This window comes from Amphiprion ocellaris, chromosome 10 (genome assembly GCF_022539595.1).
Source record: "Amphiprion ocellaris isolate individual 3 ecotype Okinawa chromosome 10, ASM2253959v1, whole genome shotgun sequence".
Classification (NCBI taxonomy): Eukaryota; Metazoa; Chordata; class Actinopteri; family Pomacentridae; genus Amphiprion; species Amphiprion ocellaris.
In genome coordinates, this window is record NC_072775.1 from 34,949,271 (window position 1) to 34,975,549 (window position 26,279).

Below are 26,279 nucleotides of genomic sequence, written 5' to 3' on the forward strand. Positions count from 1 at the left end.
CTCAAAGCTTTTCCAGAGTGACTTCAACCTTGGCCAGAATGACAACAACTTGTTAAAAATGTCTCAAAAATTGTCAGAAAAAACTCAATTTTGTCCAAAATCGCTCAAAAATTGTTCAAAAATGTGTCCAGATGATTCAAAACCTGTCTTAGATTAGTTAAACATTTACTGAAGTTACAATAAAATGGTTCAAAACCTTCCCAGTCCCAATTTTTGGATACTCTACCCGCCTCTGCTGATTTCATGTACAGCACTTTGGTTAACTCAGGTTGTTTTTACTTGCACATCTTGTACTAAATTAGCACAATGACAATAAAGATTTCTGAACTGTGCTAAATAAATACATTTGATTTGACTGGAAGTCTTTAGGAATCCTAAAACAGACAATGAGGGTTTGTTTTTGTAAATGTTTGCACCACCTTCCTGCAGTAGACATCTGCCTAATGAGACGCCTTGTTCCACATCACATGTCCTCATTTGGTTTATTTTAATACACAAAGCTGTAAATTCTGAATCCTTTCCTTGCTTTCTGCCTGCAGGTCCGACCCACATCATTCCGCCTCCACACCGCAGTCAGACTCAACCACAGAAGGAGTTTATCTTGTTGTTGTGAGAACAGAAACGTGTTCCTATTTACAGAAACACTGGCCTCTGATTGGCTGACATTGAGGCGTTCTGCTGGGGAGGGGGCGGGGCCTCGTTTTACTCCATTACGACCGTCTTATCGAAAGCCTTCCAGGAAACCCGAGTGGCATAAAAGCTTTCTCCACCGTCCATCCCAGTAAACACGATCTGTCAGCGTCTAACGGCCGCCGTATGGTTTGTTTCTGCTGCCTGTCCTCGTGACTCAGGCTGTGTTTTCTCCTTAGATGTGAGTTCATGTGTGGGACAGCGCTGGATCGATGCCGGGCCCCTGTTCTCCTCCCGGAGGACTCGTTAGCTGCTAACGGTCGCCGCCGCTAACTGAAATCCATCAGCTGTTTGTGCTTCTTTTATCAGAGTCTCCTCACGCCGAGTTTCCAAACACTGGAGGTGAAAATGCATCTCTGGCACATGATGCTGTTGACTTATAGAGCAGGACTGTGTTTTAAACCGCCGTGGTAGATGAAGGTCATCTGGAGGTCGCTGTCTATTATGTTCAGATTCAACAGGAAAACATCTGCAATCAGGAGATTCCATGAAAAACCAGACAGTCTCTCCTCAGAATCATCTTATCTACAATAGCTTTGGTATTTTTAATAAAGCCAAGCAGTTTGGAGGGACAGAGCTGAGATGACAGATTAGTTTTAGATCAGATGTTCTGATTCCTGCAGTCTGATTGGAGCACAAACCCTTAAAATGACGACAGATCTCCTCATCATAAGCTTCTCCTCATCATAAATACCATGTTTAATAAACTGATTTAATTACTTTTTCCATCTAATAGTCGAAATAGCCAAAATAACGAACCAGTCTCAACTTGCGTTGCATCATCTGGCAGAATAAAGCTCTAATTTTTAAAAAATCTTACTGATGGAAGATCGATTTCTGATGTTAATAACAGTGCTTATTTCAAAACAGAAAGCTAATTTTAAATCCTATGACTCAGTTTCACATTGCTGCCTTTGGGAGAAAACCTCAAGAAGATGAAATGATGTGTTATACTTTTTCAAAGTGATTCAAAAATGAACCCAAAAGACTCTAGACTTGACTAACATGCCAAAAACTGATCTGAAATGAGGTAAAAACTCAACAAAAGTGACTGAAAAGTAGAAAATTGTCTTAAACTATTCAAAAATATCCATAACTACTGAATAATCGTGATCAATTTTGTCACAAACTTTGAGAATCAGTATTGTGGGATGTATCTTATTGTAAACAGTTTAATGTCCATGATGTAGGAATCTGTTTCAGTTTGTCCAAAGTTACTAAAATGGTTGAATCTTCTTCAAACTGCATCAAATCCTTCCCAGAATGACTCCTAATGTGTCCAGAGTTCCTAACATCTGTCCAAAATGCCTCAAAGCTTTTCCAGAGTGACTTGAACCTTGGCCAGAATGACAACAACTTGTTAAAAAAAGACTCAATTTTGTCCAAAGTCTCTCAAAAATTGTTCAAAAATCTGTTCAGATGATTCCAAACCTGCCTTAGATCAGTTAAACATTTACTAAAGTTCCAATAAAATGGTTCAAAATGTCTCTGAACCTTTCCAGTCCATGTTAGAATCAGCTGTGATCATCAGTATTCTGTCTTCCGATAATTCACCAGAGAAAACTCTAAAAAGGTCATTCTTTGTAAACTTTCAGGGTTCACCAGCAGCATCACAAACACAAGAATAACATGAGGTAGAGGTTAAGTCATGGGAATCAGGAAAACCAGTAGGATTCATCCTCTGGGACCATGAACGTTTGGAAAAAACATCATTTGTTGGTGTAACAGTTGAGATATTTCAGGTAAAACCAAACAAGTATCTGTCACTGCAAGAACTGTAGAAAACCCAACAATAAAAGATGCTGTTCTTCCTAAAAACACCAGAACCGACCACCTACAGACTCCAGAACCAGCTCTGAAGGTGTTTCCGGACTCACCTGTCTCTGGTTCTCCGTCTCGAGTCGCAGTCGAGCTTCGATGCAGCGTCGCGTCTCGAGGAAGGCCTGGCGCTGGGCCCGGTCCGACAGGTAGCTGATGAAGATCCCAGCGGTGTTCATGCACATGAACAGCACAGCCTGAGCTGCCACCTGGAACACAACGACAGGAGCTTAGATACAGCATGAAGCTCATTCTGATGATAAAAAACAGACTTTTCTCTGCTTTATCTTCTCCTCAGATCACTCAGACTGATCAGAAATGAAGCTACGACCGTGAAGAAACAAACAAATGGTTCACAAGCAGCTTAGTTCAGTGGTTTAGCTTGTTTTCATCCACATGTAGTCCAAATTTTAACCAAAAATGTGCTAAAATCCAGGTTTAGGGAACAGGTTAATTGACTCAAATGCTGTAAAACTACTGAAAAGTGGTGAAAATATTGCATTACTAAATGAACCAGTTAAGCAAAAACAAACAAAAAAAAAAAACAGAGTAACTGATAGTTGGGGAGTTTTACAGATGTGGAAACCATCATCAGTGAAGATGTTGTGAACGACTATCTGCTGATCTCATGACCTCCTCGCTGCTTTAACATGTAGAGATTCAATTAAATACAATCTGACATCCTGAAATCTATGGTCTGTTAAGGCAAAACCTTAAAAGACCTTAAGAGACCTGATAAGACCTTAAGAGACCTTTTAAGATATTAAAAGACCTTAAAAGACCCAAAAAGACTTGAAAAGACTTTAGAAGACCTTAAGAGACCTTAGAAGACCCTAAAAGACTATAGAAGACCTTAAAAGGCGATAAAAGACTTTTAAAAAAGTAAAAGACTTTATAAGACCCCAAAAAACCTTAAAAGACCTTAAAGGACCCTACAAGATTTTAAAATACAGTAAAGGACACCAAAAGATCTTAAAAGCCCTCATAAGACCTTAAAAGACCCCAAGTCCTTCCCAAAAGGACTCATAATTTGTCCAAAGTACCTAACATCTGTCCAAAATGCCTTGAACCTTGGTCAGAATGACAACAACTTGCTCAAAATGTTTCAAAAATGGTCCGAAAACACTCGATTTTGTCTCAAAAATCATTAAAAAAATATGTCCACATGATTCAAAACCTGTCTTAGATTAACTAAACATTCACTAAAGTTACAACAAAATGGTTCAAAATTGCTCAAAACCTTTCTAATCCATGTGATAAGCAACTTTTTTTTTAAATTATGGGATGTATCATAGTTTCAAAAGCAGTTTACGTGATGTAAAATGAACACAAAAAGATGCAAAACAAATCAAATGTGACAGAAAACAACCAAAATTTGTTGAGACCATAAAGTTCGTGAGGAAAATGGTCACTGAGATAACCAATGGAGAAAGACTTTTCTCAAACTTCTAGACAATCAAACTTCTTTTTGAAAGCAGAGGAGTCGCCCCCTGCTGGCAGGTTTAAGGCATTTCAGCACCAGCTTCATCTTTCATTTAAATTATCTATATACAGTCTGTGGTCGGATTGGAGCCAAAAAATGAAAATGAAATGAAACTAGTGCACATGAATGAGGTATATAACATAAAATTAAAGTGTTTGATAGCTTTATTGCACCGTCTGGACGCTCCAGACTGCCCTTTTACTTTGACAATGAGGTGTCGGAGGTCGCTGCTGTTCTGTTTGTAACTGCGGAGATGACGAACGGTTTGAACGGAAGGGATTCACGTGCACTAACATGCACTAACATGCACTAACATGAACATGCAACCGGACCAACTGCCAAAACACAGAACAGTAAACCTCAGATTACAACATATTTAAGAGGTAGAGCGACTTTAGCCTCCTGCTAGTGACCTCATTACTCCGTTATAACTGTTTGCTGCTAGCTTAATGCTACGTTTACGTTGAAAATGTTCCACCTTTTAGACAGCCAGCAGTGACAGAGTGTTGCATAAACATCCATCTGGAGTTGTGTTTGTGTTCACCTCCTTTTATAAACCTCTGAGCTGAGATAAAGGTTAAAAGGCTCCGTAGAGTGAAGTGGAGCTGAATCGAGTGATATTCTGATGTAAAAACATCACACAAAACACTTTTATTTAATATTCACTACCGTCAGATTGGCTCCACTAGTATCTCTGCTTCATTGTTAAAACGAAGGCCAGATGTGTTTAACTCTCAGCTATTAAAGCTCGTATTATCTCTGAAAGGGAGACACAGAAAAGGGAAAATAAAGCAACCAGGCAGCAGAATTTGATATCATGAGGTACAAATTACTCAGTACACCGAGTGCACAAAGGCCTAGTTTGTAATACAAAGGTCTTTCTGCAGCACATTTGTGATTTCGAGCTTTAAAAAAAAAAAACAGAATCCAGGCAGTGGTGACTCAGAGGACCACGGCCACCTCCCTAATTCTTTGAAAGACGACAGTTTGGAGACCGAAGACTTTCATCAGCGGCTGATGTAATGCCGAGCAACAGCAGCGTCGTCGTCAGCGGAGGGATTTCACATGATGCAAGTTTTAGAACGGGTTGGCGGAGAGTTCGACGTCTCGCAGAGGGAAACCCAGCATTAATCACATGGAAAAATCATGAAAAATACACATTTTAACTGATTTCACATGGATTTTTAAAAAATAATGTACTGTTGTTTTTCAGACGTTAACTGTTCCGTTAAATTACAGACAATAACTGGTAAAATTGCAGATATTTGCATGTAGATAGTTAAAAAAAAAGCCACAATTGTAAATAATGTCCACATCAATCACTGTATTTAACTTAAAATATATTGAATTACAGATGTTTGAAGGAAAAATCATCCAGCCAACGTTAAGCATTGAAAAAATGGTACGTAAGACCCTAAAAGAAGTTAAAAGACCTTAATAGACATAAAAAAGACCTTAAAAGACCCTAAAAGACCTTAAAAGATCTTAAAAGACCAAAAAGACCCTAAAACACATAAAAAAAACTTAAAAGACCTTAAAAGACCCTAAAAGATGTACAAAAATATTTTGAAAGATCCAAAAAGACATTAGAAGGGCTTATTAGACCTAAAGAGATCTTATAAGAACCTAAAACACCCTAAAAGACCTTAAAAGTCCCTGAATGATGTTAAAACACCTTAAAAGACATAAAACATTAAAAAAAGACCTTAAAAGACCGTAAAAGACCCTACTGACAACTGCTGACAATAACTAGTAAATGTGCAGAAATTTGCATGTAAATAGTAAAAAAAAAAAAAAGGGTCAAAACTGTAAATAATGTCCACATCAATCACTGCATTTAAATTAAAATATATTATATTACAGATGTTTAAAGGAAAAATCATCTAGCCAACGTTAAGCAATGCAAAAATGGTAAATAGTGTTTTTTTTTTAATCCAGTATTTTTCAAAAATATTAAAATTTACAGATATTTGCTGTCATTGGAAAGAAAAAAAATCTGTATTTTAACGACTGAAAAATGGTGAATTTTTTTAATTTAACAGATTTTCTCTGTGCATTTACAATTTCTGACCATTAAATTTTCCTTTTTTTCTTTTACTGTATTTAAATGCAACATTACTATTTATTTTTATTTAAGAGGAAACATCAGAGCTCACATTAAGGACTGAAAAAAGGTAAATTTTTTTTAAACTTCTCAGTTTCGCTTTCATTTAGTTGAATTACAGAAAATAACAAAATCACAGAAAATGATGATTCCATATTAATGATTTTAAAAAAATAATAAACAACAGCCCAAGAAGTTTAAAAAAAAGTTTTTAAAAAAAAAAAAACAAAACAGCCATTAGTTGTTTTACAGTGTGTGTCTGGTAAATTATGGATGTGAAACTTTGTCTTTTTTGGGAGGGTAATGACATGGTGTTTATCCACTGTACTCTCCTGAAAGTACTGCCTTCAGGGAGTATTTACAGTCAAAGACAAGCCTGGACTTGTCCTCGGCATCTGCTCCCCTCTGCAGCTTCTCTGCTTCTATTAAAAGGTCCTTTATTTAGTTTTATTTCCCCACAAAAAGCCCAGAATGATCCCACTGGTTGCTACCTGCAGGCAGCTGATAAGGTTTTTGTTATTTGCCCTGATGATCAGATTTCTGGTTTTTAACACTCATCTTCTGTCAGACCAAAGCTGGATCGACGTAAATGTTCCTCAGAACGTAAAATAAGCCTCATATACTGTTAAATTTCAACACACATGCATCTTGCTCATCTAACACCAACATCTAGACCTCTATGAACATCTAGACCTCTATGAACATCTAGACCTCTATGAACATCTAGACCTCTATGAACACCAACATCTAGACCTCTATGAACATCTAGACCTCTATGAACACCAACATCTAGACCTCTATGAACATCTAGACCTCTATGAACATCTAGACCTCTATGAACACCAACATCTAGACCTCTATGAACATCTAGACCTCTATGAACATCTAGACCTCTATGAACACCAACATCTAGACCTCTATGAACACCAACATCTAGACCTCTATGAACTCCAGGTTCTGGTTCCTACCAATGAGTCCACATCAACATTTAGTCTAAACATCTAAAAACTGGAACGTTGTCTGGTCAAACTTTAACACATCAGATTCTACTGATGTTAGAGCCTCAAAAGTTGGAGAAATGTGGACCAAAGACTGTAATTTAGTAGAAACATGGATCCATCCATAGATATACACATACAGGAACTTTATGGAGACACGATACCACTCTTGTTGGGAATTTTTGCAGTTTTTTTTTCCATTTTCAAGGGCCAGTAATCCAAATATTGTCTTCTGCTGGATCCATTCAATAATTTGGATCAACTACACACCATTCTGTCTGTGTCCTCGCTACATTTCATGACTGTAGTGATTTTATTTCTGGAGATACTGAATATTTAAAATGGCTTCACTGGTTGTTTTAAGGGCGAAACTAAAAAAAATCCAGGTTTGAAAACATGAAATTAGCCAAAATCCTGTAAAAATATTCAACAGAACTTAGTTTTGGGTCCCAAATAATTATTATAATTAAACTCTGAACCAAATTGTAGACGATGGAACAACAGCGCTATCAGAGAAACCCTTTCAGGGTTTTTTTTTCTTTTGCTTTTTCCAGATTTCTGCCACACCTTAAACTAAACACGGATTAATGAAGATGAGTTGTTGTCGTTTCTGAACTTGTTGTCAGCGCCGGCAGCTGCTGTGCAGTGAAGGAAATATCTGGTCTGACTTTTAGCTATTGCTATTTACTCTGTTATATTTTCTACCACTAGCATTGTTAAGCTAGCAAGGGGCACCATGACAAAGACTCCAGTGGTAATTAATGACCTCCAATCAGAGCTAGCATAGAGGATAACATTCCTGCAGTGAAATAGTGAATATTACCAAGTGGACCTTGCATTAAAAGTCACATAACTGTGGTTAAAATAGTCTTATTAGCATGTGGATGAGAGTTCACTTTATTTCAGTCAATTAAACAGTTATTCATTTAGTAGCGGTATTGATTATTGGTGAAGAAAATTGTTCCCTCAGCATTGTTTTGCTTCAACCTGAGCAAAAATCTAATCGGACAGAAGATTTTCCTTTTTACTGTTGAGTTTCTGCCCTAAACTTCCTCCTTATTCTGAAACTGTGCCTCCTGTTCGTCTTAAACGGTGAATCTGTAAAATCCAAACACAGGAATGTTTATTTAAAGTCTCCTTTTCACAGTTCAGTCCACTGCATATCAAAGGGATCAGATAACTCAAACCCAGCTCTGTGGCTCCCTGTCGGCCGTCTCAGGTTCCCGTTGTATTTTTTTGTTTTGTTTTGGGTTTTTTTTGTAGCAGAGAAAGTGCTTTGGTTCCGGAGGCAGAATTGTGTCGCTGCAGATAAAAACCTCCAACAGGCAGCTCCATGTCCTCCATCACTGGAGTGCTCGGCCTCTGTTTTGCTCTGCAGTGAAATTGCTGCACTAAGAGCACATTTCAAGAGGGAAAAAATAGAGCATGAAGAGGGGATTTTCTCCACGGAGAGCGAGCTGACATTTTCTAAGAGGGTTTTCCTGCACTGCCCGTCTGGATCACTGCTGGACAGCCTGACGATTGGAGGAAACAGCAGAGTGACGGTTTGTAAGAGTTTACTCTGTCTAAAACATATATAACCTGATAAATCACTGTCACTAGGTCATTTTGACCAATTTATTATTTAATTTAGGTTTGTCTTATTGCTGTTCTGTACAATTCTAGTTGAAAAACACTTTGGTTCGGGTCATGTCTGTCTTTTTGGTACCAAATACCAAAAGGAAACTTTTGCGTTTTTACTCCCAGAAACTGCTCATTTGTTGAAAAGATGCACAGCAGAACTTCACATGAAACTAAAAAAAAAAAACCTTCAAAAAACAAAAATAAGGGGGAAGAGAAGCAAGAAAACTACACACTAAGAACTAATGTAGACAAAATTTAAGGTATAAAGTAGACAAATATGATTTTTCTTTCGAAAAGGTTGCGAATAAAGAAGAAGACGGGACTGTAATGAACGTATATTCTGCAAATATGTGCAAAAGTCACAGTACACTCTACTTAATATTGTCTTTGTGCCACTTTTTTAACACAGTTACAAAGTGTTTAAAAGCAAATGGCAGTAGAACATTTATACTGTGTTAAAAATCCCTCCATCATCTATACACTGCTTAATCCTCACTAGGGTCATGGGGGGGCTGGAGTCTATCCCAGCTGACTCAGGTGAAGGCAGGGGACACCCTAGACAGGTCACCAGTCTGTCGCAGGGCTACATACAGAGACAAACAATCACTCTCACATTCACACCTACGGGCAATTTAGAATAATCAATTAACCTCAGCATATTTTTGGACTGTGGGAGGAAGCCGGAGTACCTGGAGAGAACCCACGCATGCACAGGGAGAACATGCAAACTCCATGCAGAAAGATCCCGGGAAAGTCGGGACGTGAACCAGGGATCTTCTAGCTGCAAGGCGAAAGTGCTAACCACTACACCACTGTGCAGCCCTGTGTTAAAAAATGATTATGTAAAATCAAACTAAACAGAAAAAAATGTGACTGAAGCTGGAAATTTAAGATGCGTGCTGCAGGTTGTGAGCAGTGGTTTATGCAACAGCAAATTAGTAAAATATGTGCACCTAGAGATGCTACGTTATGGTAAATGACTGCAGTGTTCTCATTTAACAAAACCAGATGTCAAATCCCACAACATTAAGGTCCAAAACTCTAGATCTGATCCAAATCGAAGTCCAGAAAACCAACATAAAACCAGATCAGAAAAGGATCAGAGAGTTCGATCCAGACCAGAGAAGATGATGTGTAGCTCAAACTCTATATACATATATGTGTGTGTGTGTGTGTGTGTGTGTGTGTGTGTGTGTGTGTGTGTTTGTGTACACTACCGTTCAAAGGTTTGGGGTCACTTAGAAATGTCCTTATTTTTTAAAGAAAGTTTTTTTTTTTTTTTTTTACTGAAGACAACATTAAATGAATGATAAATCCAGTGTAGACATTGTTAATGTGGTAAATGACTATTGTAGCTGGAAACAGCTGATTTTTAATGGAATATCTCCATAGAGGTACAGAGGAACATTTCCAGCAACCATCACTCCTGTGTTCTAATGCTACATTGTGTTAGCTAATAGTGCTGAAAGGCTAATTGATGATTAGAAAACCTTTGTGCAGTTATGTTAGTACATGGACAAAAGTGGGAGTTTCATGGAAAACATGGAATTATCTGGGTGACCCCAAACTTTTGAACAGTGGTGTACATATAGAGACACATACAGACATTTATATGTCAGAATGCCTCACATGTACACTACAGTGCTAGTCAGGTGGTTGTGCACAGAGAAGCCTGTAGTCTTTTCAGTGTGATTTACAGACGCTGCCTAAATCCAACGCATGTAGACTATCAGGAGATGCTACAATTTACTGATGTTCCTTAATCCTCCTGTTGTCTTCATTTACAGCACCAAAAAATATTGTTTCCTTGTCTGAAAAAAAATCCAAAAATTCTGCAAAAAAAATCCCCAAATTTGCAAAACCTTCAGGAAGAAAATTCCAATAATTCCTTAAAAGTTTCCCTTAAAAGTTTTATTTTAAAAAAAAAAAAAAAAAAAGCCCCAAATTTGGCAAGAAAATTCTTGGAAATATTTTCAAAAAATGAGTAAAAATCTTCCAAAAAAAATCCTAAAAATATCTGAAGTGATTCCATATATATCAGTAAAACTTCTAATATTTTCTTTAAGAACATTCACAAAAAAATTAACCAAAATCCAGCGAATTTCACTGGATTTTGGTTGATTTTTATGTGAATGTTCTTAAGAAACATTCAACGTTTCTTTTTTCCACCAAAAATGTTCAAAGACTTCCCAAAAATGTTCAAAATGTGGACATCCGAATTTTCACTGTGAAAATATTTTTTTCCCCACATTTTCAAACTTTAAAATGGGTCAGTTTTTACCTGCAGGACAACATGAGGGTTCAAAGCCTCACATGCATCAGTCTGTGCACAGAGAAGCCTCTAGTCTCCACTCAGTTACTGCAGCAGCTCAGACCAAACAGAAGAACAAAATAAAGTGTTTTAATGTGATTTTATCTACATGGGCTGCTTTAGGTCAGCATTTTGAATCATGTCCATCTAAGTGCGGGAAGCTAAAACCGTGATTAATATTCTTTAATTGTGCAGTCTGAGCACGCTCTTTATATCATTCTGCACAGCGAGGCTCAAACATCAGGAGCAGTAACTCCAACCAGAGCTCATATTTAAGGCCTTTAAGGTTGTATTTAGTCAAACTGTTTAATTTTCTTCTTCTGATGATGTTATTAATTCAGTGGAGGCGGCCCTCCTCTGCTGCTGCAGGAATCCCTGCATGTTGAAGGGAAGAAAAAAAACCTCCTGCAGTGAATTTCACATTCAGACTGAATGTGTGTGGGAGTATCAGAGGATTCTTTTCCTCGGAGCTCCACATGTGGATGCATCTTTGTGCCGGTCTTCTCCCCCGAGGCTCCCCTCAGCCTCCCGGTGCATTACGCTGTGTTATTGTGTGTTATTGTGAATCTCTCCCAGGACGCCATCAGCACTGATTCAATTTCTTAGTCGCCCCCTGAAGGCCTCTGCTCCTCCCACAGAGATGAAAATGAAAAGCCCATACGCTGCTGCTGTGGCGGCATCCATGTTGTTTTGGAGCAGAGCAGCGCCGGTTGGCCGTAAAGGGCATCAGCCGGTGCTCGTCTGAAGGGAAATGCCAGCGATGTGGATGTTTTTAACGAGGCCTCATTAGCAGCAGGAAGAGCTACACGGAGAACCGTCGGGTTAATAATAGCAATAATTATCATAATGTTTTCAATTTCATTCAAGCCTGAGCAGCGGCAGAGAGCGTGACACGGAAATGTACACAATTATCTGCAGCCAGGCTACAAATCTGTCCTCAACAGCACAAGGACCAGGACTCAGAATCCACACTGGAAAAAATCTTGTTTTTTTAACAGTTTTTTAAAAAACTATTAACTAAAAATTTCGACATTAAAAATCCGTGTTTTTAATAATTGGAATTTGTTCTTTTCCAACATGTGACCATAAAGAAAATGCATTAATTCCTAAATTACAATTCAGCAAAATGCATGCAAATGATGCATTATTGCATGCTTTATTATTATCATCATATCCTGATAAGAATACGGTGTACTAAATATAATAATAATAATTTATTATTTTTATTATTATTATTATTATTATTATTATTATTATTATTATTATTATTATTATTACATCTTAGTAAGAATACATTTTAATAAATAATAACAGTAATGAATAATGAAGTTTTCTTCTTCTTTTTCTTCTTCTTCTTCTTCTTTTCTTCTTCTTCTTCTTCTTCTTCTTCTTCTTATTATTATTATTATTATTATTATTATGTCATAATAAAAATATAGAACTACAGTGAAATAAATGCTACTACTACTACTAATAATAATAATAATATGAATTATTATTATTTTTATTATTATTATTTTATTATTATTATATTATATCAATAAAACTATAAGAATACATTTTTATAAAAAATAATAGTAATAACAATAATGAATAACTTCAAGTTTTATTATTATTATTATTATTATTATTATTATTATTATTATTATTATTATTATTATTATTATTATTATTATTATTATTATTATTACACTGTATTCTTATATTTCTATTTTTCTAATACAGTGTACATTTTTATATTTTATGCTTATACTTTTCTACATGTTTATATTTTCAGGACACATTTTTCTACTCATGTTTATCTTGTTTTTTTTTCTGCTCCAATGTAACCGATATCGCATCAATAAAACATTTCTGGTTCTGATTCTTTTTTTCATATAGTTATCACTATCAAAACTGAAAAAAATCACCAAAACTACAGTGAATGTGATTAAGGTTAGATTTAAGAACAGGAAACAGCTCAGTTAAGGTTAGAGACGTTCATTAATGTGGTTAGAAAAACAAAAAGATGCTGACAGTTGTGGTATGGTTGTGGAACTGTTAAAACACAAACCAACAATGACAGAAAACCCGTCTCTCCTTCCTGAGGAGGTCGGGGTGGTGGACGAGTCGGCATCACATGAGACTTCCGAATGTAACAAAGGCTGCAAAAAGGCTTTGTCGCTGGTCTTTTTTTTTTTAACAGATGTTTTTTTTTATTTTTCAATTTTTTTTGCATTCTGCTGCACCACACAGTTCAGAGAAAAGAGCCACAATCCTGCATGACTATGCAAAACCCTAAATATGTCCAACAAAATATTTAGGGGTTTCACCTCTTAGCGTGGCATTGAACATTAAAGATGACCCTGATTACCATAATTCTCCTCTCTCAGTCTTAAACTCTCCATAAACCCTCTCTGTTGTTGACTAATTGAGGACAAACTGCGGGGTTTTCATAATTTCGTACTGCAGAGGGAAACGGGTGAGATGAGGACGAGCGTGGAACTAATTAGTGAGTTTCAGCCTTTAGTCCGGCACAAAGAAATATCAGGCAGATGTGCTGCGCTGCCACGAGGCCAAACACCGACTCATATCAATATTTCAGCGCTATCAGTTTCCCTGCTGCACAAAGGCTGGACGTCTTGTGTTGCGTTCGTACACATGTAACCTGCTCGTAGCGTCAATGACAGCTGTGTGAAAACATGAAGCAGCAGAGCAGAGGAAACCACTCAAACAAAGGGATTTATTCTGGAGATGCAGGACGATTAACTCGCACACTCCGCCAACGACTAGATGAAGATATTCCACAGTCAGCGCCGCCACGAGATTTTGAATTCTGGCACAGTGCGGACGGCCCCGGTTAATAATTCATCGCCGGCTGATGTTTGCAGACAGAAAACAAACTAAACCTCTGGGTGTTGATGCAGTGGAGCAGCTCTGGTTGGTTTTCATCTGATTAAACCTCATGAAAATCTGATCTGAGCTTCATACAGACGCAGGATCAGCGACATGAAGACTGAGTTAGATCACAAATCTAACATCTGCTGCCTTTAAAAGCTCTCCTCAGCTCTGGGTTTCAGTAATTAGTATTTAAACAATGATGCTTCCAGCCAAACAGCACAACAAGATCAATATTTAACTATTAAACTCTGCTCCAATTCCAAAACTTTGCTTATTTCAACTTTTTATCAAGGAGACCAGTAACTCCTTCATAGAAATGGAAATCCTAAATGTCACTGGTCTACCCCTGCAGGAAAATGAACCCCACCACATCACAAAAAAACACCTAACAATCAGGAACATCTTGAGGAACATGACAATCGCCCAAGATGTTGATTTGACCTCCAAACTTCCTCGACCACATTCTGATCAGGCATCAACAGGATGCAGTGGAATAAATCTGATTCCCAGACGCCCCGCTGTAGAACGCAGAGCACCCAAAGGATCCAACATCCTGGTCCGGACCCCATAGGATGCTCCGAGAGGTCCTCTGGTCCGGACCCCATAGGACGCCTCTAGAGGTCCTCTGGTCCGGATCCCATAGGACGCCTCTAGAGGTCCTCTGGTCCGGACCCCATAGGACGCCTCTAGAGGTCCTCTGGTCCGGACCCCATAGGACGCCTCTAGAGGTCCTCTGGTCCGGACCCCATAGGACGCCTCTAGAGGTCCTCTGGTCCGGACCCCATAGGACGCCTCTAGAGGTCCTCTGGTCCGGACCCCATAGGACGCCTCTAGAGGTCCTCTGGTCCGGACCCCATAGGACGCCTCTAGAGGTCCTCTGGTCCGGACCCCATAGGACGCCTCTAGAGGTCCTCTGGTCCGGACCCCATAGGACGCCTCTAGAGGTCCTCTGGTCCGGACCCCATAGGACGCCTCTAGAGGTCCTCTGGTCCGGACCCCATAGGACGCCTCTAGAGGTCCTCTGGTCCGGACCCCATAGGACGCCCCGAGACGTCCCCGGTTCCGGACATATACTGTTGCAGCAAGAATGAAAATCTTGTTGTCAAAACATCACAAACTCCAGCACCAAACTCAATAGTGTCACATATGATTGTTTGGTGCAAATTGCAAGCTAAACTCACGAGTTCTGTAGTCCTCTTCTATGCGTTTTTGAAAACTTTACATCATGATTGAGCTTCATCACGACCCAATCTGATCCGAGTCATTTATTGTTTATTAATTAGTCCTGATCTGGTATCATTTTCCAACATAATACACACTTCAGGTATATGAAAGTTATTAAAATCAACCCAATGTGGAGAAAAAAACTGCATTTCTGCCTACAGTCGGTTCCTGAATGTACTATAAGTGGAAGGTTGTTGTAAAGGTCCAGTAGAACTCTGTCTAAATGTAGTACTAGAGGGTAAATGTAGTACTAGAGGGTAAATGTAGGACTAGAGGGTAAAGGTAGGACTAGAGGGTAAAGATAGTATTAGAAAGTAAATGTAGTGTTAGAGGGTTTTATTTTTGTGGTAAAATATGCAGAATATTTTGGTTTTTACAGATTCTGGTGTGAACAAGTGGTTGATTTTTGTCGTTTTTTTTAAATGCAACATTCAGATTAAAGTGATTTTGATAAATTATCTGGACTCTAAATTTAGATTTGATTGGGTTTGACGACTAGCTTGAGTTAAAAATTTAACTCTTCTTTCTGTTTTTAGAAGCTTCTGACTGATAAATGGTGCAATAGTGGTGATTCTTTAAAAGATAATGTGTCTTACTGTGTCCACGCTGGTTTGGTTTTATTGATGTAAGAAAAGTCGAGTCAGACTATTCTGCTTTGTGCCACATAATGATGCAACAGGGTGGTAACTGGTGTTAAGGCCGAGCCACGGAGGCACTGATTTAACTCTACGATCATTTATATATGAAAGAGAGATGATAAAACCTTAAATTAACAGCTTCCAGGTAAAATAAAGACTCAGACTCTCAGAGCCTCAGTGCAGCTGAACATTTCCCAGCTCAGGAGTCTTTCAGCGACACAGAACATCAAAAACGCCGCATTCGTTCACTTTTTTTAGTCTATTCCACTGCAGATCATACGGGTGCGAATCCCACGATACGTGACCTAAATGTGACTTGTTACCATGACGATGCCTGATGTCATTCGGCGGAGATGACTGTCACAGTTTAGAAACAGCAAAGTGAACAAATGACAGCCTCACTGGTGTTTGAGGAGATAAATGGAACGACTGTGAAACCAGCTGGATGTGACTCCCAACTGCTGTATACAGTAAATACTGGGGTCAGACATTTGAGAAATGATAAAGTTCTACAAGAAAAAATTCTAAATGAAGCATAAAAACCCTACAAGTGAATAGTTTAAGAATAGAATTAGCCTAGCATTAGCATTACACACTGCAACATGTTAACTTAAAAGCTTTTAAATTCTCCTCTCAGCACCATAAAAACATATTATAGTGAATATATTTTCATATTTTCATTGTCTATAACTAGTTGTGATCAACCACCTACCAACATTAAAGTTCACCCACAATCACCTTTTAAAGTTTTCTCTGGTGGATTATCAGAAACCAGAAACACATCCAGGAACCAATGATTGTTTCTAGGACTCTAAACTGTTCACACTAGGATACATCCCATAATACTGATGATCACTAGGATACATCCCATAATACTAATGCCAAAAGGTGGTTTTAGAGCAAATGAGCAACAGGCAGATTTAGTGTTTAGTTTGTGACACTAGAGTCAATGTAAAACTGATTTCTGCTTGAGTTTATGTCAGCTTTGTCCAGTTTTTATTGTTGTGTCTTTTCATTTTTGCTGTCATTTTGTGTCTCCTTTTGTCTTTTTTCGTGTTGTTTGTTTCATTTTTTTTTGTCTTGTTCATGTGGTTTTATGTCTTTTTCAGACAGTTTTGTCTCTTTTTTGTTGTTTTGAGTCTCTTTTGTGTCATTTGGAAGAAAAAACAGTTTCAGTATCTAGTTTGTGACACCGGGATGGATTTAAACTGATCTGGTGTCAGTTTTTACCAGAACTCAGATGTGTTTCTCCTCCTAAATGTCATGGTTCTATCTGCTGGACTGATGAAGTTCTGAGGATCAGAAATGATGGAAAAAGTCCATTAAAAAGTGATAAATCTGGACCCACCTCTATGGACTTCAAGGACCTGGAACTCTGAAATATTCACAGTATGAAGTAGAACTCTGCATGGACTCATTAAATACCCTAAAGTTGCTGTGAACAACAAACGAGCTGATTCTGAGAAGGTCAGGGGCAGGAAATAATTAATTTCTCAGGAAATGACAGACAGGTGAAGTGAAAATCCCTGATTATCTCACTATAGTGGCTCCTGTCAGAGGGTCAACAATCAGATATAAAAGCTGATTTTGGAAGTGTAACCGGGGTGAAAACTGAGGTTGAAATACATTTTTCCACTCGATTTTAGTTTTTCCCACATTTTTCCTGCCCCTGAATGCCTCATGACATGTGACCAGGTCACATGACAGCAATCATCCAATCGGTGACTTCTCTAGCCCTATATAAGCTGCTCTGACTCCACTCTCCTCAGTTGTGTGGGAAAGGAGCCAGAGACAGCAGCTGCTCAGGTCAGTTCTAACGTATTGAATTTTCAAGCTTATCCATTTGCACAATTCTAAAACTACTGTTTTGTAACTTTTTGTAGAATCCAGACCTGTACTTTTGTGTTGGGACTCTACCTTGTTTTGTGCTTTGTGATCATAAGGAACTGGTGAATTTGAATCTTAACAATTTTTGCTTGTTAGCATTAGCATGCTAATGCTAACTGCTAATGCTAACATGAGGCTCCAGTGTTACTTTGATGTATATTGTTTTGTTTTATTGATGTAAATTTAATGTTAGCATGCTAACTATTAGCATGCTAACTATTAGCATGCTAACGCTAGCATGCTAACTTGACCCGAAATGATCTTATAAGGAAATGTATCATGTCTGGCAGCGATTTTGGCTATGTGTGACTAATGCTAATGCTAGCTTAGCAATTAGCCACCAGCTAACAAAGGCCTAAAGATTGGTATTTTGATTCATCTAGGCCAGGTGCCCCTGATCCACTACGGATTTCCTGTATCTATTCGATGGCGAGCTTCGATCCCAAGCCAGGAGCCTGAAGAAATCCCAACCCTTTGTCAACATCCCATGGTCTGGTAGGAGGCTTAGCAGCCTGCTCACTCTCCCACCTTCTCACTACTGAGCCCTTTCACATCCACCTACTCCCCCTCTGGACAATTTGCGCGTTGGAAACTACCCCCCTCAAACAATAAAAGCCCCAAATGAACAATTGCGTTCAGTATGCGTTTGGAGCCACCCAAATGCTTGGTCGGACCTTGGGATCCATTTTGTTTTCTTTTTCTAGTTTGATTTATTGAACTTCATGAGAAACGGAAGCAATTGTATTGTTGACTGGTTATTGTTCTTTTGATTGATTGATTAATCTGTGCACAGAAATTACTGCAGTTTGTAAATACGTTTTGCTTTATTTTGTTCACATTCTTACAATATATTTCCACATTTAAAATCAAATTACTATCTCCTGGTCTCATTTACTGCACTGCCCTCCAGTAGCCGAATCTAACCTTCTGACAATAGCCCAGTATATATTCTCACCTAATTCAACCACTTTTAGTATTATCATTATTTAACGCTACACACTCCTGGTTGTAAGTAATTACATAATTACATTGTAATAAGGCAAACCCTTGCTACAGAAGCATGAAACTCCAAACTAATGCTTGTTTCTTTGACTCTATGCATCTTTAAAAATACTCAGAATAAGTTGTACAGACCATCTCCAGCCTCCATCTGCATGAATATCTGTGCAGCAGTAAATTCACTGGTTTTTTTTTTTTAGCTGATTTTCCCTCCAGGTTTCCAACCCAATCTAATCACATGAACCAGAACGACTACCTTGTTTAGAGGCTGCTCGGTATGAAGACGTGTCGGACACAACAGCCTGATCTGGAGTCAGATTAACACTTCAGCTCGTCTGGAATCGCTGCTCAGCTGTTGCTTCATGTGTAAATTGGACTCGGATGGCAGCAGAAAGTGTGCAGGAGGACGCTGTGTGTTATAGCGGCTCATTTCAGAGATAAAAGCTGACATGTTCGCCAATATGCTCTGAATGTGTTAAATATAAATGAGACGATGAGGCGCCGGGTTAACTCTGCATATTTTAATAAGAGACGAGCCAGAGAACATCAGCCAGCTGCTGGAAAGAAATGTCAGGATTTCAAGGTTTTCTGGTAGAGTATCTGGGTTTTTAACCTCAGAGGAAAATATTTGTACCTGCAGCTCCACAACATTTAACTGCAGATTTCAACAAAAGACATTTGATCACATTGTAAAAATATGGCGAATTTTTACAGATTAAACGACACGGTGCTCAGTTTTCTGCATAATATTAGCTTCATCTCTGTTTTGGAGCCTCCTCAGTAATTTTATTAATGATAAGAGTTCTACCTTTCAGTTCCAGGTCCTTGAAGTCCATAGAGGTGGGTCCAGATTTGAAATATTTCAAAGCAACCACAAAAACACATGTAAAATGATCAAAAAGTGACCCAAATTCACCACAAAAAGTTAAAAACAATGAAATAAAATTGTAAAAGTGACCACAAAAGGCCTATTTCTGCTGTAAAGTTGGACGTTTTAACATGGGGGTTGATGGAGGATCGACTCACGGTTGGAGCCTCCAGTGGACGTTTGAGGAACTGCAGCTTTTACTGCATGTTTCAGTCCTGGAACTGTAGAGATGTTTGGGTTCATTTCACATGAAAAACTTCCCCCAGACCTTCATCTCAGTAACTTTATTAATGATCAGAATTCTACCTTCATACTGTGAATATTTCCAGAGTTCCAGGTCCTTGAAGTCCATAGAGGTGGGTCCAGATTTATCACTTTTTAATGGACTTTTTCCATTATTTCTGATCCTCAGAACTTCATCAGTCCAGCAGATAGAACCATGACATTTAGGAGGAGAAACACATCTGATCTCATTAGCTTTTTCTTAGCTTTTAGCTGCATCCATCTAAAATCAAAAAGCCACAAAATACAACTCAGAAATGTAAATAATGGTGGCAGCTTAATCTCAAAGCATCCAGGAAACAGTCTTCAGCTTCATACAAATCGAAGCTCTGACCTGAAAACTCTTTTTCTAATATATTCAGAGAAACATCGAATGTGCGTTAATTTAGGATGAAATTATGCATCTCTAAATAAAACCTGCAGCCCTAAATGATCAGGAAACCCTCTGAGAGCTGCAGTGGTTTCATAACAGCCACCTCTGACTGCTGACGAACCTCCTCTACGTCCAACACAAGAGCCAGTAGCTGGGTTCCTGCCACCAGTCGTGGCCTTCGGCAAGGCTCCTCCTCAGCATCACATCCTGACATTTACCCTCAGCTTAGCCTGCAGCTCGTCTCCTTAATGTCACTTCATGAATGCAACGTCTAGTTTCTGCCTATGAGGCACAAACAGTAGAGTAGCTGTGGAAACGAATTTCACTGGAAACAAGTCATGTATACTCTACGAAGTTACGTATACTCCACGAAGTTATGTATACTCTACGAAGTTACGTATACTCAACGAAGTTCTATATGCTCTATGAAATTATGTATACTCAGCTAAGTTATGTATAGTCTACAAAGTTATGTATACTCAACGAAGCTATGTATACTCTACGAAGTTACGTATACTCAACGAAGTTATGTATACTCTACGAAGTTACGTATACTCTATGAAGTTATGTATACTCTACGAAGTTATGTATACTCAATGAAGTTATGTATACTCTACGAAATTACGTATACTCAGCTGTTATGTATACTCTATGAAGTTACATATACTCTACGAAGTTATGTATACTCTACGAAGTTACATATACTCTACGAAGTTATGTATACTCTACGAAGTTACGTATACTCTACGAAATTAAGTATACTCTACGAAATTATGTATACTCTATGAAGATATGTATACTCTACAAAGTTATGTATACTCTACGAAGTTATGTATACTTGACGAAGTGTACTACGTCCATCAGGATTCATTCAGATTGTTCCAACACTATTATCTCACTCATGAAATCCTTCCAGTCTGCACACATGAATTATTCTCTCAAGTGCAACAAATAATTTCTTTTTATGTGACAGAGGGAGATTTTCGACAACACATGGTCGTAACAAAAGTTTCCATCCACTTTGAGGCTCTAACATCAGTAGAGTCTGATGTGTGGAAAGTTTGGCCAGACAAGGTTCCAGTTTCTGACTATTTTGGTTGAAATACGTCTAAAAACATTCAAAATTGTACCCTACCCTAACCAAAGTCTGTCTAAAAAATAGTCTGAATGTGTTCAAAATGATTTGAAACATGTTCTAAATTAACCAAAGATACTCAGTTAAAATGACTCAAAACTGCTTGAAACTTGGCCAGAAACACTGACATTTTCTAAAATAACACTATTCAATAATGATTGGCCTTTGCAATTGGGAAAAAATGTCACATTTTCAATCGAAGATGGTATAGCGTCTACATAAAGTTCCTGTAAGTGTATATAAATATATAGATGGATCCATATTTTTACTAAAATACAGTCTTTGGTCGACATTTCACCAACTTTAGAGATTCTAACATCAGTAGAACCTGATATGTTAAAGTTTGACAAGACAAGGTTCCAATCTTTCGATATTTTGATTTTAAACTTCTCCAAAATGGGTCAAAATAGTCCAAAGAGAACTTTTGAAAAACCAAAAAAGATGATCTCTGAGTCAGTTTGCACAGGTTTAGGTTATTTTTAGTCTGTTGTGCATAGTTTTAGACAGTTGTTTGTGTAATTTAGGCTGATTTTAAGTTACTTTTATTATTTGACTGTGGACCAATTGCAAGTCATTTTTGACAGTATTGTGATGTTGTTTTGGACAAATCTGTAGTTGTTTTGACACATTTTCAGTTATTTTGGATGGAGACAGGATTGTTTCCACTGGATCTAAAAGATTTAATGGATCCAGCAGAGGAAACTTTTTAAATTATTGGTCCTTGAAAATGTGTAAAATATTTAATCCAGTAGAATTTGATGTGTTAAAGTTTGACCAGATGAGGTTCCAGTTTTTAGATATTTAGATGTACCAAAAGAGATATTAATCCATTTGGACAAATATAAGTAATTTTGCACAGGTTTCAAAGCTATTAAAGCTGCTTCTGTGTAGTTTTGGACAAAATTTCAATCATTTTCCACAAAATTTGAGTCCTTTTGGATTTTTTATTTATTTATTTTTTGTCATTTTGGACAACTGTTGTGTAATCTGGACTATTTTTAAGTTATTTTGGAGAACTTCTGACTAACTGTGGACAAATTCTAAGCCATTTTTGAAAGTTTTCACATTATTTTGGATGCAGATAGAATCCAGCTGATCTAAAAGATTAAATGGCTCCAGCAGAGGACACATTTTGAATTGTTGGTCTTTGAAAGTGGAAAAAAAAGTGTAAGCACTTCCAGTAGTTGGGGTATAGTGTCTCCATAAAGTTCCGGTAAGTGTATATAAATGGATGGATCCATATTTCTACTAAAGTACAGTCTTTGTCCGACATTTTTCCCAACTTTTTGAGGCCAGTTTATTTTGGCAACCAAAGACGAGGCCTTAAAGATTCTGGAGCTACATCACGTGTTTCAGGGAAGCCGAGTTTCTGCTGAACAGGCGGCATTTCTTGGACTGTGAATCATGCAAAGCTGCTCCAGTGGAGTCCCAGAATGAGAATATACATCTGTAAACGAGCACATTAAGCCGCCTTCAGAGGAAGACCTTGTGATGCGAGAGGGTTTCTGCAGCGTGGGCAGCAGTGTTTGCTGTTCGGAGGGTTATTCCCTGAACTGTCAGGGCGACGGATCCCTGAAGGCAGCTGGAGCATAACAGCCGGAGGGAGAGTCTGTGATACTGTATCTGCCGAGGATCGGTCCTCCCTGGAGACGCTCACCAGAAGACAAGCCGCTACAAGCCTCGACAACACGAGCTGCTCGGTCCGGTTTGTCCCGACACAACAGAGGAATGAAAAGAGACAGGAACAGACGGACGCAAACATCAACATGGACGGACTCCTGCAGCTCTACTTCACCTTCACGCCTCTTTTAGCTCAACGACAAACAGCAGAAACAACGTCAGGAAACCGTTGAAAAGAACGGAGACTTTAGCATTTGGTGGAAAAAGGAGAATACATTTTGGATTTATGTTACCTCTAATGTGGGCCAGTCTGTGGTGTTGTTCCAAGAGTTTAATTATCAGAGATCTGGAAAACATACTGGCAGAATTTTTAGGATTTCATGTTTTACACGTGTTCTTGGTGTTAAAAAAAGATCCGCTCAAGACAGTCTGAAACCAGTCCTAAACCAGTCCAAAAAATGTTCAGAACCAGTCAGAATACAGTCTGAAACCAGTCCTTCAAAGGTCTAAAACCAGTTCAAAAAAAAAAAAATTCATAACCAGTCAGGATACATGAAACCTATTCAAAACCTAAATTTAAACCAGTTTTAGAAGCAGTCTGAAACCAGTCCTAAAAGGGTCTAAATCAGGACCAAAGTCAAACCTAAACCAGTCCAAAAAGATGTTCAGAACCCGTCAGAATGCAGTCTGAAACCAGTCCTAAACCAAGACTGAAACCAGTACTAAATCAAGTGTAAAATCAGTATGAAATCGGGACCAAAACCACTCCTAAAAAGAAGTCAAAGACGGTCTGAAACCAGTCCTAAAAGGGTCTAAAACCAGGACCAATATCACACCTAAAAATGTCCAAAAAAAATGTCCAGAACCACTCAGAATACAGTCTGAAACCAGTTCTTAAAAAGGTCAAAAATCAATACAAAATTGGGACAAAATCAAACAAACTACCCCTCAAAAAAAGTCCAAGACAGTCTGAAACAGTCCTAAACCAGTTCTACAAAGGTCTAAAACCAGAACCAAAGTCAAACCTAAACCAGTCCAAAAAAATATTCACAACCAGTCAGAATGCAGTCTGAAACCTGTTCAAAAACAAAACTGAAACCAGTCATAAAAAAAAAAAAAAGTCCAAAACCAGAGAAAGGTCTGGACCAAAACCAAACTGAAACTACTCCTAAACATGAGTCCAAAGCCCATCCAAGATCGTCTGAAACCAGTCCTAAAAAAGTCTAAAACCAGTCCAAAAAATTTTCAGAACCAGTCAGAATACAGTCTGAAACCAGTCCTAAACTAAAACTGAAATCAGTTGTTAAAAAAAAAGTCTAAAACCAGTATAATATCGGGACCAAAAACAACCGGAACTACTCCTAAAAATAAGTCCAAGACCGTTTGAAACCAGTCCTCATCCAGGACCAGATCCAGTGATATACATAAAAATAGGATAAACACATTTAAATAATGAGAATGTGCCCATATTTTGATCTGTAAAGTAAAATTAGACCTCTGCAGTAAAGCTGGAGCTCTGTTGAGCCCATTATGTGGATTTATTTTGTCTAAGAATCTTCAGGAATTAAGAATAAGATCGAAGCAGGATCTCAAAGTTTGCTGCTTCTGTTCTCTGATCTTTTTTTAGCCTTTAAGGTTTCACTGGAGGAGGCAGATTCAGAGTCAGACTCCAAAATAAAAGCCTCTCTGATGGATAAATCGATACAAGACGCAGACACTCTGGCAACAAGCCGTTTCGGGGAACATTTAAAAGCTTGTGTCTGCCGTAAAGTTTGTCCCTGGTGGCTGCCGTATGACACCGAGCCAATTAAAGCAAACTCCTGACGGCTGACTGAGAGGCTTTTCACCAAAAAACAACCACTTTAATGTGTTTATCAGCAGCTGTAAGGCAAAAACGACACGGACTTTTAAAACAAACAGAGAATGATCCTATTTCTCAGATACTGAAATGTTTCTGTTTTACAAAAATACAGCCGCCAGATTCATTTTTCTGAATACCTGCTGTTTTTTCCACATTTCCACCAGATAACAGTAATCCAGCAGTAATCTCGTTAAACGCTGACCCCGGTGCTATGAATAGATTACCGCTGGGAGGTAATCCCGACTGAAAATCACCCTCAATGTGAAGAATAAGCCGAAAATCGACCTTTAAAACGCACTCAATATGCTCCCCGAGCACGCCAGACCCACTTTAGAAAAACACACTCAAAGTTTCGTGTTTTTCTAGAAAATGATGTTTTAAAACCAGAGGTGTCAAACTCATCTTAGTTCAGGTTCCACATTCAGTCCAGGTTGATCTCCAGAAACAAGAACAAGACACAAAACGACAATAAATGAGAAAAAATTAGAAAAAAGGTAACAAGGTGACAACACAATGGACAAACAAGACAAAAACGAGAAAAAAATGACAGAAGCGAGAAGGAAAATGACAAACAACACAAGCGCAACAAAAAGGAAACACAAAACGACAAAAATATGAGACAAGTGACAAATGTCAGACAAAAACAACAAAAACAAGACAAAATATTACAAAAATGAGACATAAAATGACAAAAAATGTGACAAATTACACAAAAGAATACAAAAACAGACACAAAATTAGAGAAAGAAGCAACAAAGCGACAAAACAATGGACAAAGGACAATAAGTGACAAAAGCGAGGAACAAAACGACAAAACACAACCAACACAAAAAGACACAAAATGACACACAAACACAACAAATAAAGCGAAACACAAAATGACAAAAATAAGACAAAAATAACAAGCAAGACAAAAAGAAAACACAAAACGACAAAAACATGAGACGAATGTAAAAATTCAGACAAAAAAAGACAAAAAAACCAACAAAAACGAGGCAAAATATTTCAAAAATGAGACACAAAATGACAAAAGAACAATGAACAATCTAGTATTTTACTTTATGATCAAAACAACTTGTCTAGAAATGATTTTATATTTATAGTTTTACTAATTTACAATCTGCAGTTAATGTCTTCTCTGGAATTTTTACACTTTGAGGACTGGAGTGGACCCTCTGGAGGACCGCTTTTGGCCCACAAGCCACATGTTGGACACCCGTGGTCTAAAACATTATTTCTAGACTTCATTCTCCATATGGAATCAACAACAGTCAACACAAGCTGGTTGTGTTCCACTTTTAGAATCAAAAAGAGCTTCTAGTGCATCAAATAAACCCAAAAATACTCCACTGGAAAACATCATCAGGTTTGGTTTATTGTCAGTTTTATGCTTTTTTTGGTAGAAATATCTCAAAAAATGCAGTAAAAACATGAAAATAAATTAGTCTGTTTTAACTTCTTGAAATCCAGGGTTCCCCAGTGAGT

At 38.0% G+C, this 26,279-nt stretch overlaps 1 protein-coding gene across 2 annotated transcripts in view; it reads right to left on the reverse strand.

The window, feature by feature from the left end:
- The window catches only part of adcy8 (adenylate cyclase 8 (brain)), a 134,331-nt gene that overhangs the window by 89,131 nt on the left and 18,921 nt on the right, over positions 1-26,279 (reverse strand). For both annotated transcript variants that reach the window (XM_055014276.1, XM_055014277.1), the window contains exon 2: positions 2,568-2,717. In XM_055014276.1, the coding sequence (XP_054870251.1) occupies positions 2,568-2,717 (150 nt within the window). The remainder of the gene's footprint in view (positions 1-2,567; positions 2,718-26,279) is intronic.